The sequence below is a fragment of the Eupeodes corollae genome, chromosome 3 (genome assembly GCF_945859685.1).
Source record: "Eupeodes corollae chromosome 3, idEupCoro1.1, whole genome shotgun sequence".
NCBI classification, from domain to species: Eukaryota; Metazoa; Arthropoda; class Insecta; order Diptera; family Syrphidae; genus Eupeodes; species Eupeodes corollae.
This window is the reverse complement of record NC_079149.1, coordinates 108,031,845-108,049,272: the sequence shown is the minus strand read 5'-3', so window position 1 is coordinate 108,049,272 and position 17,428 is coordinate 108,031,845. Positions and strand designations below refer to the sequence as shown.

General features: G+C 32.2%; 1 protein-coding gene across 1 annotated transcript; it reads right to left on the bottom strand.

The window, feature by feature from the left end:
* Positions 1–5,157: 5,157 nt before the first annotated feature.
* LOC129951490 (apoptosis inhibitor 5 homolog) lies at positions 5,158–15,998 on the bottom strand. Its single transcript, XM_056063658.1, has 9 exons — positions 15,728–15,998; positions 15,434–15,595; positions 15,212–15,364; positions 14,967–15,140; positions 6,784–6,987; positions 6,515–6,715; positions 6,246–6,445; positions 5,976–6,162; positions 5,158–5,911 (listed from the first exon to the last, which is right to left on the bottom strand). Exons 1-9 carry the CDS (start codon positions 15,794–15,796, stop codon positions 5,666–5,668), a joined length of 1,596 nt encoding a protein of 531 aa, XP_055919633.1. The 5' UTR covers positions 15,797–15,998; the 3' UTR covers positions 5,158–5,665.
* Positions 15,999–17,428: the final 1,430 nt, after the last annotated feature.

Here is a 17,428-nt window from a genome sequence, read left to right as displayed (position 1 = left end):
TAAGATATAAGTCTTTTAAAATCGAAGCCTTTAAATATTGTCAAGGTTCTCCTACTTATTAAGTCAAATACGTGGCAGCATTAAGTATCGCCTTCTTTCAATTCATAATTCTGCATTATTTTTGTTTTCACTCTATGACGAAAACCTCAAAGTAAGAAGCTATCTTTCTCAGTTCATGGAAGTTGGTAAATCCAAAGTTGATAAAATTTAGAGTTGAAAATTTTGTTTGAGGAAAACAACTTTGAGAAAAGAAAAAAATCCTGAAGTTGATTCCAACTTAGAGCGAAGAAAATGCTGAAATAGTATTTTTGGAATGTAATGCTGACTGTTTATTGGTTTAAGTTTAAAACACATGCAAAAATGATTGATTTTGACTTTTCTTCTATGTTTTTTGTTCAGTGTCGCCCTAAATATTTTTCAATGCTTGTTTGGAAAGTCTAAACTTTTGAATGAATCTACAAGCGATTTTCTTTAGCCAAAGAAAAACTAAAAAAAAGTACACTATCGTGGTTATTTTGATCGGAATTCAATTGAAGACGAAAGAAAAATATTTAGCATGCGAAGTTAAATTAAATAAAAATAAAATATATGAAAAGAATCATGTAAGTTTTACTATTCTTTTAATGTGAATTAATTTTTTTTACTTTTTTTTGAAGGGCAAATAAAGTTATCACTAATAAAATTCAGTTCCAAAGGCTTTATAAAATGCTTCAAGAAAAACCTAAATTTGCCCAAGGAATTTCTAAAATCCCTAAGGAGGAAATCAATTCCTTTTGGGAAGCAGTAAAAACAGGGTTATATACAGGCCTATCACGAATTCCATCGGAATCGGAAACTTTTAAAAATTCCGCAAAAATCGAATCACGAAATCCGTTCGTATTGGAAATTTGTATGAGATTTTTAACTACGAACCAGTTTTTTTTTCGGGATTCGTAAAATTATTCGATTACGATGGAATTCGTGATTGGGCTGATAGCCTAGCCCACCTTCTAAGGACACCTCTAGCTGGAGAAAAGTAAATTGAATAGATTAGTCTAAACTGTTTTATAATTTAATTTAATTCTTAGGTGTGGTTAGATTGGAAGGCATACATCAAGAGAAAAATGGTTGAGAACAAAAAAGAATGCAAAGCTACATGTGGCGGAGTAAATAGAATGCATTCTTTTAGCAGCCTCGAAAAAGGTGTTATAAGACTGACTGGCCTTGAAACTTCGACTAGAGGAATAATAGATACACAATCTTTTCAATTCGAAAATTCTTCCGAACCTTTAGAATCTAATGAACCTTGTGAAGAGAACCAACTCCCCGTTGTTGCGATGTCATCATACGTAGTTGATGTGAGAAATGTTTCAAGGCGTCTTCCAACCACTTCGCGTCAATCATATGATACATCCAGCCTTTTAAAAGAACAAATAAAGATGCAAAATTCCATGTCAAAACTGAAGAATTTAGAAAGTTCTAAATGGTTTTTAAGTAGCTTGCGCCGATTTAACAGAGGAATAGAAAAACTCTCTGAAATAGAGGAAAAAAGATTTAAAAAATCTAAAAAACACAACCATGTAAAGGAGAAACTTTTACAGACAAAAATTGAGATTAAAATGAAAATGGTTCAAATTCACGAAGAAAGATACAGCCCAAAGTAAACATTGAAATAAATAGATGTGAAGGAATGACATGAGCTTGATTCAAGTCAAGAAATTGCTGATAATTATCATTAAATCAAAAACTTTTTTTTGTTTGTACTATTTACTTTACTTTTTTATTCTTTAACTATACATATATGTATGTACTTACATAAATGTCTTAAATAAAGCATGAGCTTCGTTTGCCATGAACAACACAGTCTTAAATTAAACTCCTCATAATACTGTCCCTTATTTGGGATGCTACACCATGAAGATTCGGATGGGGGATTTCGTCATTTTCTTCAAGTTCGTATTCATTTTCTGCTTCGATTTCAATAAAATCATCTTCAACTTTAAAGTGAATGCAAAAATTATGCAGGGCAAATTTATAATTTGTTTAGATTTTTGCAGGGATAGTGGATTTGTGGTGAAAAAAATGATTTTCACAATAAACCTTACAAATGTGTATAACTTGCATTCATACCACGGCATTTATACTAAAGACCCTTTTCTATTGTAGTGCAGGAACTTCTCTTACGCCGGTGCGGTTATTTTGTTTGTAGGAGCCTCTATCCTCACGTATCGTTTTTGGTCGGTCCAAGCCTAATTAAAATGTTTTTTTTTTTGTTCAGTCTTCAGCATTGTGAAATTAAATTGAACCCTTACCTTTCTTCACTTTAACTCAGTCTTAATTGAAGGCCCAGCGCTATTAAGCTCAAGTGTAATATGCTTCCAAAATGCATTTATTTTGTCTTTACTTTTGTTGACAAAACCTCTTGCGATTTCAGGATATTCCTGGAGTGGAATCATGTAAGGTGACTTGTGACTGTCACATTTGTAACAATCAAATGTGATCAAAAGAATTAATTCGTCTGTGTAATGTGATCACCAAAATATTTCTTAAATGTGTTAAAAAAAAAATTAAAATTTGATTTTGATTGGTTTGTGTTTAGTTCGTCTAGACGTTGTGTTTTTTCCTAAAGTGGAATTAATTTCGACAAAAATGTAAGTGAACATTTATGTATATTGTATTTACTAGACTGTAATTGTTAAAAAATATAAAATTGTTATCAACAGGTTTCCAAACAAAGCTCAAATTCAATTTCTGAGTAACTATATGTTACAATACCCCGATTTGGTCAAATCCTTTTCGTATAAATTCAAGAGATTCACAGAGAATCCAGTAAGAGAAGCTGACTCGAATGTTGAACGAGAATGGGCCTCCTACAAAATCAACAGCAGAGCGGAAAAGGGTAGGTATTTTTATTTAATTGATTGGAGTCTTCTTATTGTTTATATTGCACAGATTTGGACCATTCTAAAATAAAACCCAAAAAAAAAAAAAATGAATTGCAAGTAAAAAATCAATCGCACAAACGGGAGAAGGACCTTTCACAGAAAAAGCGTGCGACAGTGTCGACGAGGTAATAATCCATCAAAAAGCTGGAAGACATCGATAAAACTTTGTAAACAGTCAGCAAATCAGTAATTGAATTGAAAGATTATTTAAAGTTGCTATGCCAGGAAAAGCAAAAGGAAAGAGTGTACAAAAGCACTGAAAAAAAAGAACTCCAACTAAAAAGAATGGAGTTGGAGCTTGCCAAAACACCAAAGCAGTCAATGAGATCCGAGTCTGTGAGTTAAGCAAGAAATTAACCGGCACAATTTTATTTTAATAATTACTTACCTGTGTTCAAAATAGATAAATATATTTTTCATATAAACATACATATGTGTTTATTATAATATTCCAATCCATGTTGTGAATTTGTGATGTTTTTGTTTTAATGAAGTTTTTTTTTTGTGATTTTGTTTATATTCTTTTAATACAAACTCATTCCTTGCACTTTCAGCTTGCTGGTTATTTGAATTTTCAGATGGTGATGCTGTCAATACTGCTTCTGGCAGTGGAACTGTATGCTCGCAGCACAGAAATTTACAATCTGTGCTGATTTTCTTGGGGAATATCTTAGCTTTCTTTCTTCTAAGATACTTCTCCATCTTCTTGAAGAGATGACTTTACAAACTGTACTCTGGGCCATGGAAGCTGGCCAGTCAGTACCAACTTGCCTTTGATAGGCACCACCTTCAAGAAAATTGAATGTAATGGCTAAGTATAGGGTCAATGTGGGTTGAGCGAATTCCACTTGGCAATTCCAAAAGGTGAAGGATATGAAAAACTGTCGAAAGTTTTTTTTTAAATCACAACATACAATACAAAAAAAAATCAATTTTATATGAAAGTGACACCTAAATAGCTGTCACGGGAAATTATCACAGAATTGTGATTGTCACAGATGACTATCACCTTACACAGACCGAATTTGTTGATTGTGACTGTCAACTATCACAAATCACCTTACATGATTCCACCCTGCATCTTGTTTAGCAGCATATCGCTTTGATTTGCATTTATTGATTTGGTCCTTACATATAGATACCAACAATAGTTATGTATTTAGTTTTTTTGCAACTACAATCAATAATAAATAACTTACATGTAAAATTTTTTGTTCTTCTATTCACCTCTAAAAACTAAATGCAAATTTCGGCGCCAAATGACATTTCATTCCGCCCAAATTGAGTGCTCCCAATAAGGGAAATCTTTCGAACATGAATTTTTTTTTCACAATAGGCCAATTAAAAAAAGATTTTTTTCGAGTGGAATCCTGTAAACGTGAAACTCACAATAGGGCTGAATATGTTTATACTCCCTTTTGTGAATGTACCTTTTAATCTTAGAAACATCAAAGTGACTTCAATTGTATTCACACCTTTATATGTAAACCAATTATTGATTTAAAAGGCTTATAATTCCGCCAAACTAACTTAATTCTATTGATAAAGTTGCATAGAAGAGGCTTTGAATTTAAGAAACGAGCAACAATTTAAACTCCCAACGTTGCGTTCTTTCGAATGATCTTAAATACAACAATAACACACTAAAATTTGTCTTTTTTTTGTCACTTTATGACGTTTATTTCAATTAAATCGAATCGAATATTATTTTACACATTTATATATAATTATATATGAATCTATTTAAATAATGCACAAGTAAAATATCTTCTTGCACATCTCAAAAATAAAAAATAAAACTATTTAAGTGAAATCCCCCTTACCAAAAAATGATTCGAAAAAACACCTTTGGATGAGAACAAAAATGTTTTTTTTTGTTTCTTTTTATTATTATTTATATTTTCGTTCGTTCCAAACATGTAAGTGCTTGGAAATTTATTGTTGTAATATAATTACATTAATTTTAATTCATATATAATTTAAAATTTAATCTGAAGATAAAAATTAATCATCTCAAAATGCGTAGAGAATCAAAATCTCCAACACTCTAATTATAGTTAATATTTCTTTAATACTAATTCATTATTGCAAGAGAATATTTTTTTTATAAAAAAAAACATAAATTAATTAATTAAGAGAAACGAATTTAAAAAAAAAAGATCAAAAATACTTTGAAAGTATCTGCTCGGAGAGAGTTTTCATCTTTCTAAATTTTTTTTGTTCTTTTGTGTCGTTTTTTTGTTTTTCTTTTTTTTTTTACTTTTGTTTTGTTTGAGAAGGGATAAAGAGGTAAAAAGGATTCAGTGCTAGTTGGACAAAATTGTCATCCCATGAATGAATGAATGAAGGAGAGCACCCGGTGTAGCTGAAAAAGAGAGTCAACAAGTTAGTAAATAGAATTTTTATCTTACCTTTGGGTCTTCTATATTGTCTTCCATAATTGCTTCATTTTTTAATTGAGATTGATTTAAAAATTTTGATAACGACGGATCGCGATAAGATGAGTTTAATTTTCAGTTTTTCTTTTCGTTAAAGTTTTAGAACAACCGTCTTTGAATAGATTCCTTTAAGAATATGCCGAAGTTGTCTTTTTTCTTCTTCTCTTTCTCCTTTTTGTTTGACTTGAATACTTTACATGTTCTTTTTTGGTTATCTATTCTTCTATTTTTTGTTTTTATTCTGTGATTCCTCTCCATCTTCCGCTGAACACGAGCAAACTTCTTTCTGTTCAATATTTATATCTAGTATTTTTTGTATGATCGACGATTGTTGTTCCTGTAGCCACCTCCGCCGCCGCCGCCGCCTGATCCATTTCGTGCTCTTGATCGGTTTGAGCCATAATTTTGTACTTTATTCGAATATTTTCCTGAGGGTGGGACGTATACTTTCTGATCGGAGCTTGATCGTGGTTTCTTCTCATCTGAATTTCCATTTTCTGCTTTGCCATCAAAGGTTATAGGTGCATGTCGTTTCGAACTGATTTTATTCTATAAAAGAAAAGAATGTTAAAAATATTTCTAATTGTTTGGTAATAGTAACGATAGAACTTACATTTTTCCTTGTTACCCAAGAGAGTTGAATTTCTGTTTTAAAGCTTGGCGGTGAATGGAAGAGATCACGAATTAATGAACTGATATTTGATGTTGTTTTTAGGGCGGTTAATTTTAATTGATGTTCCTCGGATTTAAGCTCTTCTGATGCCTTTCCTTTAATTGATTCTTCCAATTTCTTGATGTATCTAAAAACGAACAAAGAGAAAAGAAAACAAATCATTAAATTAGTATTGAAGTTTGATATTTTGAATTTTAATCACAATCTTACCCTTGAGTTCCTCGTGCCAAATATTGTAATCTTGATCGAAAATCTTTTAATTTCTCTGGATCGTTGACAAAAGCCAAACCATCTGGATTCTTTCTACCCAACATATGCAGCGCATAAAGCAGACATTCTGCATGAGAGAATTGGAATGAGGGTGGGGTAGTTAAATCATCATCTGTTAATGATGGCAATGGCATATATTCCTAAATAAAAACAAAATTTGATTAATTTTCATAATTGAAACAATAAAATATTTTTAAATTTAAACTTACCCTTAAAACGGTATATACAGCATCAATTCTGGTAGATGCATTTTCTAATGTATCGCAATATCCACACATCTCAGCAAATACTTTCAAGAGACGTAATTGTACTTGATCCTGCTGCACTGCTGTTGCAATCATATTCCATGTGCTCAATGGAAGTAGTTTATCACAAACAAAAACTACAAATTGTGTTGATTTGATTTGAGACTATAGAAATAAAATTTTTAAATTAATAAAACAAAACAAACTAAAAAAAGTGTTTTTTTTTAAATTACCGAAAAATATGGCATTGCATGAGTTGCACATTGAATAAAACGTTCAACAATTTCATCTTCGATTGTAATAGCATCGATATCGGCTCCAAGTTCGGCTTGTTCCGTTGCCAAATTAACTAATTCTGTATGTCCTGTTATTGTAGAACCAAGTTTTGTTGCTCCTAAGATATTCATACACAAATGGAATTCATCAGCGCTTACATCCTGTAATGAGAAAGAATTGAGTCGGTTAATAAATTGTTAAAAAGTCAGTTAGGTTAGTTGCTGTTTTTTTAAGGAAAAAAAAAAGTAATCATACAATTTCATACATTATGTCTTAAGACTTCATCTCTATAGAAAATGTCACACGTTCACATAAAAAGAGCAAGCGAACATTGACATCTGAATGACATAAAAACCCTAAAATAGCCACACACCCAAATGATACAATACAACGCACAATATACAATTTTCGTGCACTTTATCTGGAAACTATTAAAACAAAGAAGCCACTTGACCAAAAAGGCGTTCGTGACTTCCCGAATGTGTAGGGCAGCATCCAAGAATCAACCGAGGATTCGTTAAAACAATAACATCTTCAAGCAAGAGAACGACTTTGTGCCCTCGAGGAGTTTAGACAAACCTTCGCGTGCCTCTCGGTCTCCATTAAGTTTTAAAATATTTCATATATTGCACTTGATGTAATATCTTTTGTGTTATCAATAAAAATATATATATTTTTTTTTAAACAAATCGTAACACAATAGTTAACTCATTGTAAACTATTTTAGTGAGCAGTTGTCTATATTAATTTGACACATGGTAAGCACACGGGTCAACAAGTAAAGACACGTTAAGGATGAAAAATGACACCAACCGCGAAATAAGATCGGGATCATCGTAAACTACATAATTTTTGACCCAAGTCAACATCATCAGCAACAACCCTCGAGGAGAGTACGACAATCACAACGAGGTGTTCGATTCCAACCCCGCAACCATAAACATCAATACTTGTAAAACTAGTAATAAGTTGCATTTTAAGTAAAATACATTTTTTTATTGAAAATATTTGTTTGAAAAATTCATCGGCACCCGAGCAGGGACCCGTTAAATTGATAAAAAAGTGTTTGTTAAATTAAAAGTAAATTAAATTCTGTAAAACAAATTAATTCATACAAACAAAAACAATTCGAGAAGGAGAAAACAGAAAGGAACACACCGACGAAGTATCCTTCAGCCACGAGAACCTATATACAAAACTCAGATCTAAAAACTGAGCAACGAGGGAACGACTCAAAGAACACTGCAGACTTAAAACACTTACATCAAAGGTCCTCTCTTTTCACATTACCCAACTGATCAGAGAAGTAGGTACATCAGTAGCGGGAATCTCAACATAATAATACGAAAGTAAGACAATTTTTTTATTAATTCAAAAGTTTTTAAGTTTGAGCCTTAAAATAAGATAAGGCCCAAAAATAGATAATATCTAGATACATGACTTCCGACGCCGCAGGCAATCACCGTCATCCGAACCTCCGAGGAGAACGAGATGATCAACAAGATGGCAGTTCGGTTCCTACCGCAGTGTGTACCGCACATGATTTGTTAGTCTTAAGAATATTTCTTTAATAAAGTAAATTTTGTTAACATAATTTTGTGTAAAAGTTTTAATTTAGCCTAAGTCCACAAAAAGGACATAGTTAAGTATTGCACAAAGAAAATTAATAATGTGTGTTCCTTTTTGCATTATATTTATAGTGACTTAGGATAGTTGTGCCAGTGCGTGAAGTGTTAAGGTTAAGTTCATTAATTTTAATAAGATGTTCAACAGCATTTCAAGAGGCCAAAAGATGCTTAGTTTAGTCTTAAAACGACGCGACGGGGTGATACAGGTTTGTATTATTTGAAATAAAATAAGTGTGTAGTTTATTCCTTATAATGTAGGAGTATTTTGTGAAAAAAAAAAATATTTCTTATAACAACTTTTTACAAGTATTGAATACAAATTTTAAATCTATTTATTATAACTTGTATTATTAAATATATTAAAAGATTCTTTTGAAGTACTGACGGAACTAGAACCATTAGAACAAGTTACAGTTGAAGAATCTGCAATAGATGAGCTCAGTTCTGGAAACCAACATGAACATGGTACAATAATTGAAATGGGATAATTTTATTTTAAGTTTAAAAAAAAATTCTTATTTTGTAGATACTGACGAGGGCGACGCGTTTGAAACAGATGATGGTTCTGATTATTGCCCTTCGAATAGCAGTTTTTCCTCATCTAATAATAATGACAATGATGCAAGCGAACATAATCCAACAAACAATGAAAACAACTCAGTTAGCATTTCCAGAGAAGACTTCACAAGCCATCAACATACCACCAATGAGGAAAACGCAGAACATAGTTCCAGATGAGTCAAATTCTATGGTTTCGAGAAAGCGCGTTCGCAAAGAGGCGGAATGGACTCGAAACAAACGAAAAGCTTTGAGAAACAGTGGGCAAAAATACGTTAGTTGTAAAAACGAAATAGTTTGCGAACGAAAAATGAAACCTCCCTGCAGTGAAAAATGCAGACTGAAATGCCATCTTAAAATCGAAGAAGCTTGTAGACAACAGATTTTCAATGAATTTTGGAAAATGGGAGACATAAATCGGCAGAGAGGTTATATTTCAAAATACGTTGACGTTCAGCAAAAAAAAAGAGGACGGGTAAGGCCATTGACTTCAGGTAATGAAGAAAACTTCGAAAGTAGAAGAAATCTCTCGTATTATTACTATATGCCAACGCTGATCAAAAAATTAAAGTGTGCCAAACATTTTATATAAATACACTATCTATAAGCCATCAAATGGTTAAAACTGTGGTAAATAAAACTTTTAAAAAAGGAATCATTGTAGTAGATGAAGACAAGCGCGGACGCGTAAATCTGAACTCTCGTCTTCCGAGTTCCGTAAAAGCTTCAGTTCGTGAACATATTAATAGCATTCAAAGTGTAGAAAGCCATTTCTGCAGATCCAACACACAAAGAGAGTATCTGCCAACTGTACTGAATATAACAAAACTGCATGAAATGTACAAAGAGAAAACAAACATCCGTCAAAAGACATCCTTATTCATGTATTGCCAAATTTTTATGAATAAGTTTAATTTATCATTCCATGTACCCAAAAAAGACCAATGTGATCAGTGCAACAAATTTAAAAACTCACATGGCGAAGAGAAAGAAAGTTTGGAAGAAATTATGACGAATCATCTTAAAGCTAAAGAACTGGCAAGAAACGAGAAAAACAAAGACAAACTACGATCTGAAAGTTTTCCTGATTTCTGCGTTGCTGCTTTTGACCTGCAAAAAGCACTTCTGTCGCCAAAAACTCAAAATCTCACAGTTACATTACAGACGCAAGCTGTCTACTTATAATCTAACTGTGTATGACATTGGTTCCCGTCAAGGTTTTTGCTTTATGTGGCATGAAGCTATAGCATCGAGAATGGCTCGTGATATAGGAAGCTGTGTGCTCTCTTTCATAGAAACCAAAGCTGCTGAAGGGAAAAAAAAGTTTTAGATTTTATTCCGACAACTGCAGCGGACAAAATCGAAACTGGTTCTTGTTTTGTTTGTAACTGCACTGCACAGCCAAATACAAGATAGAAATAAGGCACAGTTTCCTAGAGCCTGGTCACACACAAAACGAAGGCGACTCGATGCATAGTGTGATAGAAAGAGCCACCAAAAACGTTCCTATTTACTACCCGGACCAGTGGTATAATGTTGCGCGAACTGCTTGCAAGACTAAGCCTTATATGGTTAAAGAAATATATGCAGAGGACATTATAGACCTAAAAAAATGCTTAATGACACAACCAAAAACTGGAAAAAAGTTGAAGAAGGAAACAACGTTAAATGGAGCAAAATTAAAGTTGTTCTAACATTCCCAGAAATCCCAACTTAATAAATTTCAAATACCCCTTTGATAGCGAAATGAAAGTCATCTACACAATAGAGAAAAAAAGAGGAACTCTCCAAGACTTAGACATCTACAACCTTGTGCCGCTAAGAAACAATCAAATTCGAATACAAAAAATTAAAGTATAAGGATCTTATGCATCTTTGTCAGGAGAAAGTTATTCCTTAAATATATCACCCATTCTACGAGAATCTTATAGAAGGTGCTAGTCCTCAAGATGCCATAGAGGTGGACAACAACGACTCTGATTAATTTCATTAAATATGTTAGGAGTAAACACATTTTCAAGTTTTAAAATCGTTTCCCTCGACAAAATTTATTATTGTGACTCAGACTAGTTTTGCATTAAAGCGACGAAATGTCCTTTTATTTTTCGTTTCGAGCTGTCAAACAGAAGCTAACCAATGAGATTGCTCGTTCTATCTCCCAATAGGATATCTCCCAATTGATTTAAACAAAAATGAAATAACGACTGGCACGCTTAAGTAGAAGGCGAAAAGAACAGTCAATTTTCATTGTATTGTATGTAAAATAAAGAAAGGAATAAACTTTTGAGAGTATTAAAACAATTTGCTAACTAATGGCATTACATAGAAATGCGGGGACGTTGGAGTTTCAAAATCTAGTGTTTCAAGGATTATTGCTCAACACAAGGTCGCTGTATCAATTTAATTCTATCGGAGGGGTCATTGTAAGCGTTGAAACGCAAAACAACAACACATGACGATAAGGTTTTGATAAGAAATAGTTTAATTAACCCTGGTAAGACAAGTTTTTACTTCAGGGTGTGAATAGCAGCTGGTGTTCAGGAAGTTGGCGCCAAAGTCATATTTTGGGGCTGTTTAACATTTAAAGGCCCTGGAAGTCTAAAGCCAATAGAAGGTATGATGAGTTAACATATGGCAACCAGACGGGACAAACAGAAATCGCACACAAACTGATAAGAGAGGTTTCAGACAGTCATAAAACATTGAAGAACTATAATAAAAAAAAAAAGATAACTATCTGGCCGTCGTAAAACTAAAATACTTACGACCCAAGCCGCCAACAGATAAAAGGGATGTTTAACGACCACAAAGCGAACCATCGAGGAATTGCAACTGATCGAGGATAGGCAGATCGATTCCAACGCCGAAGCAGTTTACACATTAATACTTAACCATTAGTTTGTAAAGAATTGTATTCAATAACTTTAAAATAAAAATAATTTTTTTAATAAAATACACATAGCGAACATTAATTGGCGCCCGAGCAGGGACTCGTTTTAAATTGTTTAAAAAGTAGTAAAATTAATAACTTAACGCGAATTAAATAAGTGCAGTGTTAAAAATTAAAGTAATAACTTAAATTAAATTGTATCAACGTTAAAAAGTGACTACGGACAACAAGCCATCCAAGAAGGATAAAATCAAGAAGTATCCATCAGCCATGAGGACCAAGGAAACAAGCACTTAAAATCCACCAAAGGGGAACAACGGAACGACTCAAAAGACTGCAGACCCAAAACACCTGCATCAACACCTGAATCCCACGGATCAGGGAAGTAAGCTCATGAGGAGCCGAAAGCCCAACTTAAAATCTTGGGAAAAAAGAGTAAGAAAGTATAATAATACATATACATACATTGTTCATAAATGAACATGATCCAAATATGGGTGCAGCAGCGCATTTCTACAAGAGAGATTAAAATAATCTTGTAATAGTGCGTAGCGTAGCGTCATAGGATAAGATACTGATAGGATAGGAACACATGTGTACACACAGATACCCAAAGATAGCATCCGTTGGAAAGGTGTATTCTATTTTTTGTAGTATATTATCTCATGTTCCTTAGATTTAAGTTGGTATAGAGAGTTGCAAGTAGGTTAAGAACAATTGAGTTAAAATAAACATTCACAAGAATTGAGACGTGTTTTTTATTTCTTCCCAATAATATTTTAACTGGTCCTTCGAGCCGGATTAATAATTAACGATTGAACCAAGAAGAAAAAATATTTTGTATTTTCTAATTACCAGAAGGTATAGAAAATCAAACTAAAACAAAAAGCCTTGGTTAAAAACTAAACAGTGTTGAGCACAGAAATTGAGCTCAGTCAACATAAGAAAAAAAAACATAGAAAATTCTAAGCAATACAAAAAGATTTTGGGTTGTTCTTAAGTTTTCCCCCACCAGTGGTAAGTGACTTAGAAAGAAACTAATCATTAATTAAAACAGTGTTGTCAGAACTAAATACTAACAAGCGTAAACGTGACTTAACAAAGTTTGTGAACAAAAAAGCATCATAAGATATGTTATAAATGTAATTTAAATCAATTGAATGACATCCTAAAAGTGCCACAGTCGAGGCACGGCTAGGTCAACCTGGCGACCAAAAAAAACACCTCCAAAGAAAATCAACAAATCAACATGGATTTAAAAAAGATTGCAGCAGCAACTCGAGACCTTGAAATAAACCGATTTAAAAGAAAAATCAGCGTTTTTCGAGCACTGGAAGAAGTTGGTATACACAAAATATGGTATAATAAAAAACTCTCCAAATATAACAGAATAGAAGTGGGAGATTTATACTTCGAAATGCTAGAAGAGTATTTCTTTTGAGTTGAAACAAACATTCACAAGAATTGAGACGTGTTTTTCATTTCTTTCATTGGTCCTTCGAGCCGGATTAATAGTTAGCGTTTGAACCAACAAGAAAAAAAATAGTTTGTATTTTCAAATTAACAAAATATTCTTGTTAAAATATGCGAAGTAGTTTGAGAAAATTAAACAAAATCAGGTACAAATAGGAATTCTAGTTGTTGAAAAATATAACAAAGGAAGTCCACAAATACGACAATGACTCCAGAAGAACTGTCGACAGTAGTTAGTAGGTTAGTGGCTGATGCCAACCAACAATTAACGGAAGAGGTAAAGAGGCTTAACAGACAACATAAGTCATTAACAACAAGAGACACCATCGAACCATATAAGCATAAACAATTGATCCAGCGATAGTAGGTGGAGAGCAAGGTATATAGAATAAACGGTATGACACTCGACATTCCCTATTCTTATCTTCCTCACACAATTTTACGTCAGTTGTTTGTTTTCTTTTTTATAGAATTCTGTTTTTTTTTCTGATTAGGAAATTCATAATATTTTAAAAATTGTTTTAAAATGGTGCTCTGTTCTTTTCGGATGCAATAGTAGCAACGATAAAAGACTTAAAAGAAATTAATCAAACGATATTCGCTTTCCGAAAGATGAAAAAATCCAAAAAGTGTGGCTGCTTAGGTACGGAAGGAAAGATGCTCCAAAGGGAAAGTAAATGCATTGATAACATATTTGCGCCTGGTCAAAGAACGAAGCTTCAAGCGAATGGCAAAAGGATTAAATGGGAAGTGAATGACATTTCTTCAGCCATCGCCATCTATTCAAGTGGGCCTAAGGCCTACAGGTTATTACTAAAAAGAAATTATCCTTTACCAGCTGTGACTACGCTAAGAACTTGGGCTTCAAGAGTTAACATCAACCCGGGTTACTTTAGCTCTGTATTGGCTTTAATGAGAAATGTTGTGAATTCTTTTGAAAATAAACTTTATTTGATTTATTGTAACATAATTTGATTTTTTTGTTCAATAAATATTTTCCGTTTTTAGCGAAAATCAAAAGATAGCAGATAAGTGAAATGCCACCGAAGCCATCGGGCATTTCCAAAAAAAACTACAACACTCTGACCAAATATTATAAAAAAACTTTTAACATACAAAAATACGGGCGCTAATGGGTTAGTGACTTTTACCTCCAAGCAGACGATATGTAATATTTTGCAGTATATTTTAAGCATTTAAGACTTGTAAACAAAAACAACACTCCCAGTGAGTGAAAAATGGCTAAGATTTTAACAGTGAGTGGAAAATGGCTAAGATTTTATCTATTCCAATAAATGAGCATGGTTTTACACTAATTTCAATACATCCCTTCCTATCAAAAGTTTTCGTAAAAGTTATATCAACAAATCCAAATTAATTGTTATGTACGGAAACGTGAAAAAGGATTATATCCACTATCATATGCTAACTTTTTTTAATCCTTACTAAATTTAAATCTGTACAAAAGAACCCAAAGTTTGACTTTATCTTTACCAACTATAAATAATGCATAACAAATAAGATTGTTATCGAGTTCAATATAGTTGCCAGGACAATAATAAAATGGAGAGATGTGAAACAACCGACTCACCTGTAAAATTTTCTTTATCTCATCAATGAGATATTCCTCGACTTCTTTTGTTACCACTTCAGATCCCATGGTAAATAATTTAGCAGCAATAAATTTGAAACATCTTTCCCGTGTTGTTTCATCACCCGAAGCGATTTGTGTAAAGATTCCTTGAAGAGCTCCTTTAGCATCAACCTAATTTAAATAAAATAAAAACAATTTAGTGAATTTTATAAAATTTCGTTTAAATTTTTTATAAAATTTACCTTCAAAATAGTCTGCAGAGATGCGTTGACAGTTTGTAATTCTAATGGGTCATCGAGAATCAGCAACTGAGCGAGGGTATCGCCTATTTTCTGTGTTATTCCAACCGTATCCAGACAAAGTTTAGGTAAATCTTTAATAGCTTGTCGGCGAATCTAACAAAAATACACATCAATTTAATAATTCTCATTCTTTCATTTTATTAAAAATTATATTTTACTTACTTGCATATCATTATCCTCGCATAGATCGAGTTGTGCGTCAATAGCTGCATCAGATAATTCAGGAAAATGCTTGAAAAATTTGCCAATAAACTGAGACGCTAAACGTTTTTCCTTCGACGATCCTTTGACGGCTTTTAAAATATCTTTGTATTCGTTTTCATGCTAAATTTTGGTAAATAAAAATTTATTTTTACATTAAATTTTCATAAATAGTAAAACAAACAACAAAAAATAATAAAAACAATTCCAAAATGGAAATAATATGAAATTTCTTCGAAAAAAATCTACACGAACCTCTTTGATTTTTTCACCAGCCTCCGATAAAATGTCATAGCACTTGTACAGATGTTCAATATTATCCATGATTTTGTATTGAAATTATTTATTTATTTACTTTTTTAAATAAGAATGAGTATTTTGTTTTTATTTAGCGCGTGGATGATCGGCTTTTTGGTTATTATTTTATTGAGAACTTATGTAGAACAAATATAACTCACAAGATAGATAACGCGGCGAACAAATGCGAATTAAATTGATGAATAGATTTTCTCTCAATGGTGGCTTTGATTTCCGTCGTCTTGTCGTCGGCGAAACATGTATTTGTCTTTTTTTAATTATATGTCTGTCTCTTTCTAACTAATTGTGAAACTTGTTTTCTTGTTTCATCGGCAGCTGCAAGGTAATTATTATGGTTTTCTTAAAAAAGTAATTAGGAAGATGTTAGATGATTAAGTGAATGAACGCATTCAGTTTGATTTGTATCGAATTTTGTGTGTGTTGTACTAAATTAACACAACGTTTTCATCGATTTAGAATGATTCTCGAAGTTTTAATATTTACTAAATCGAACTTATTAAGGCTTGACTATATTCAACTTAAAAAAAGTGCAAAAGGGAATAAATCTTTTGTCTTTAAGCAACACATAAGGAATTTCTATTTCTCATCTCTATTAAAATAAAGTTGAAAGTTAAAAAGTTTAACTTGTTCACTTTTTCAAAACAACATCACATGCAAATAAAGTCAAAATAATTGAGTGAAAGATATTCCTCTGATGTAATATTTTTGGTGAACACGCATTTTTTTGACAGGTAATGATAGATAATTTTAATGGAGTGAACACAATCTTCTTACAGTTTTTTAGAGATAGATGTCGCTATCATATTAGTGTATTTTTCATTTCTTCACTTTTGAAGAGCCTTTTTTTATTTTGATAGTTATCTTGACGTTCTATCTTTTACAGCTAGACTAGTTCATTCATAGGAAGAATAACTTCATTATAGTTTGAAGAGAATTTGGTGCTTATAAAAAATTACCTTAAGAAACAAAAATGTGTAACAGTTTGAGAGGTTGTTTGAATTTTTGTTTTAATATCCCTTGATGAATGTCATTAAAAATTATTAACCATCTGCTTGAAGAAATAGTTGAATTTGCGTTTGATTAAAGGAAATCATTCAGCCAAGTAGACGTAAGAAAAATTTATTTTAAAATTACAGTTTTGAAGATATAGATTTTGGAAGTAAATCTACTTGAAGTCTGGCATAAAGATACAGCGACAGTAATGAATTTCATTTTTGCAACTTGCAAACAACAACATTTTTGTCTTGATTACAAAAAATTTGTATAGAAAAGGAAATATTATACTTTTAGAATACTTTTATTTAAAAAGTAAAATCAATCTAATGATGATTTCATCTGCTAGGAATAACCATTGACTAATAATATAAAGATACAAATCATATGTTGGCAAATTCCAAAGTTTCACATTCAAAATATACATACATAAAACGTATTGCAAAGATACGGCGTTTGAAGTTTTACACTCTCTATTGACACATGGAGTCACGGCACCTGGCAGTCAGGGAGTGAACCTTAAATTGGTGATAGCTTTTCTTCGATTTGAAGTTCAATGTATTTCCCCTAAGAGGAAAGTTAAAAGGGTATCAATTTATAATTTTAAACGGAAAATACTATGTGTTTATTTCCAAATTAAGTAAA

What these genes read in the sequence shown, in the direction of transcription:
- LOC129951490 (XM_056063658.1), bottom strand. Translation starts at nt 15,796, where the DNA reads ATGGATAATATTGAACATCTGTACAAGTGCTATGACATTTTATCGGAG. An exon ending in CTGGTGAAAAAATCAAAGAG is followed by an intron (nt 15,596 to 15,727) that starts GTTCGTGTAGAT and finishes ACCAAAATTTAG; the next exon opens with CATGAAAACGAATACAAAGA. An exon ending in CTCTGCAGACTATTTTGAAG is followed by an intron (nt 15,141 to 15,211) that starts GTAAATTTTATA and finishes TATTTAAATTAG; the next exon opens with GTTGATGCTAAAGGAGCTCT.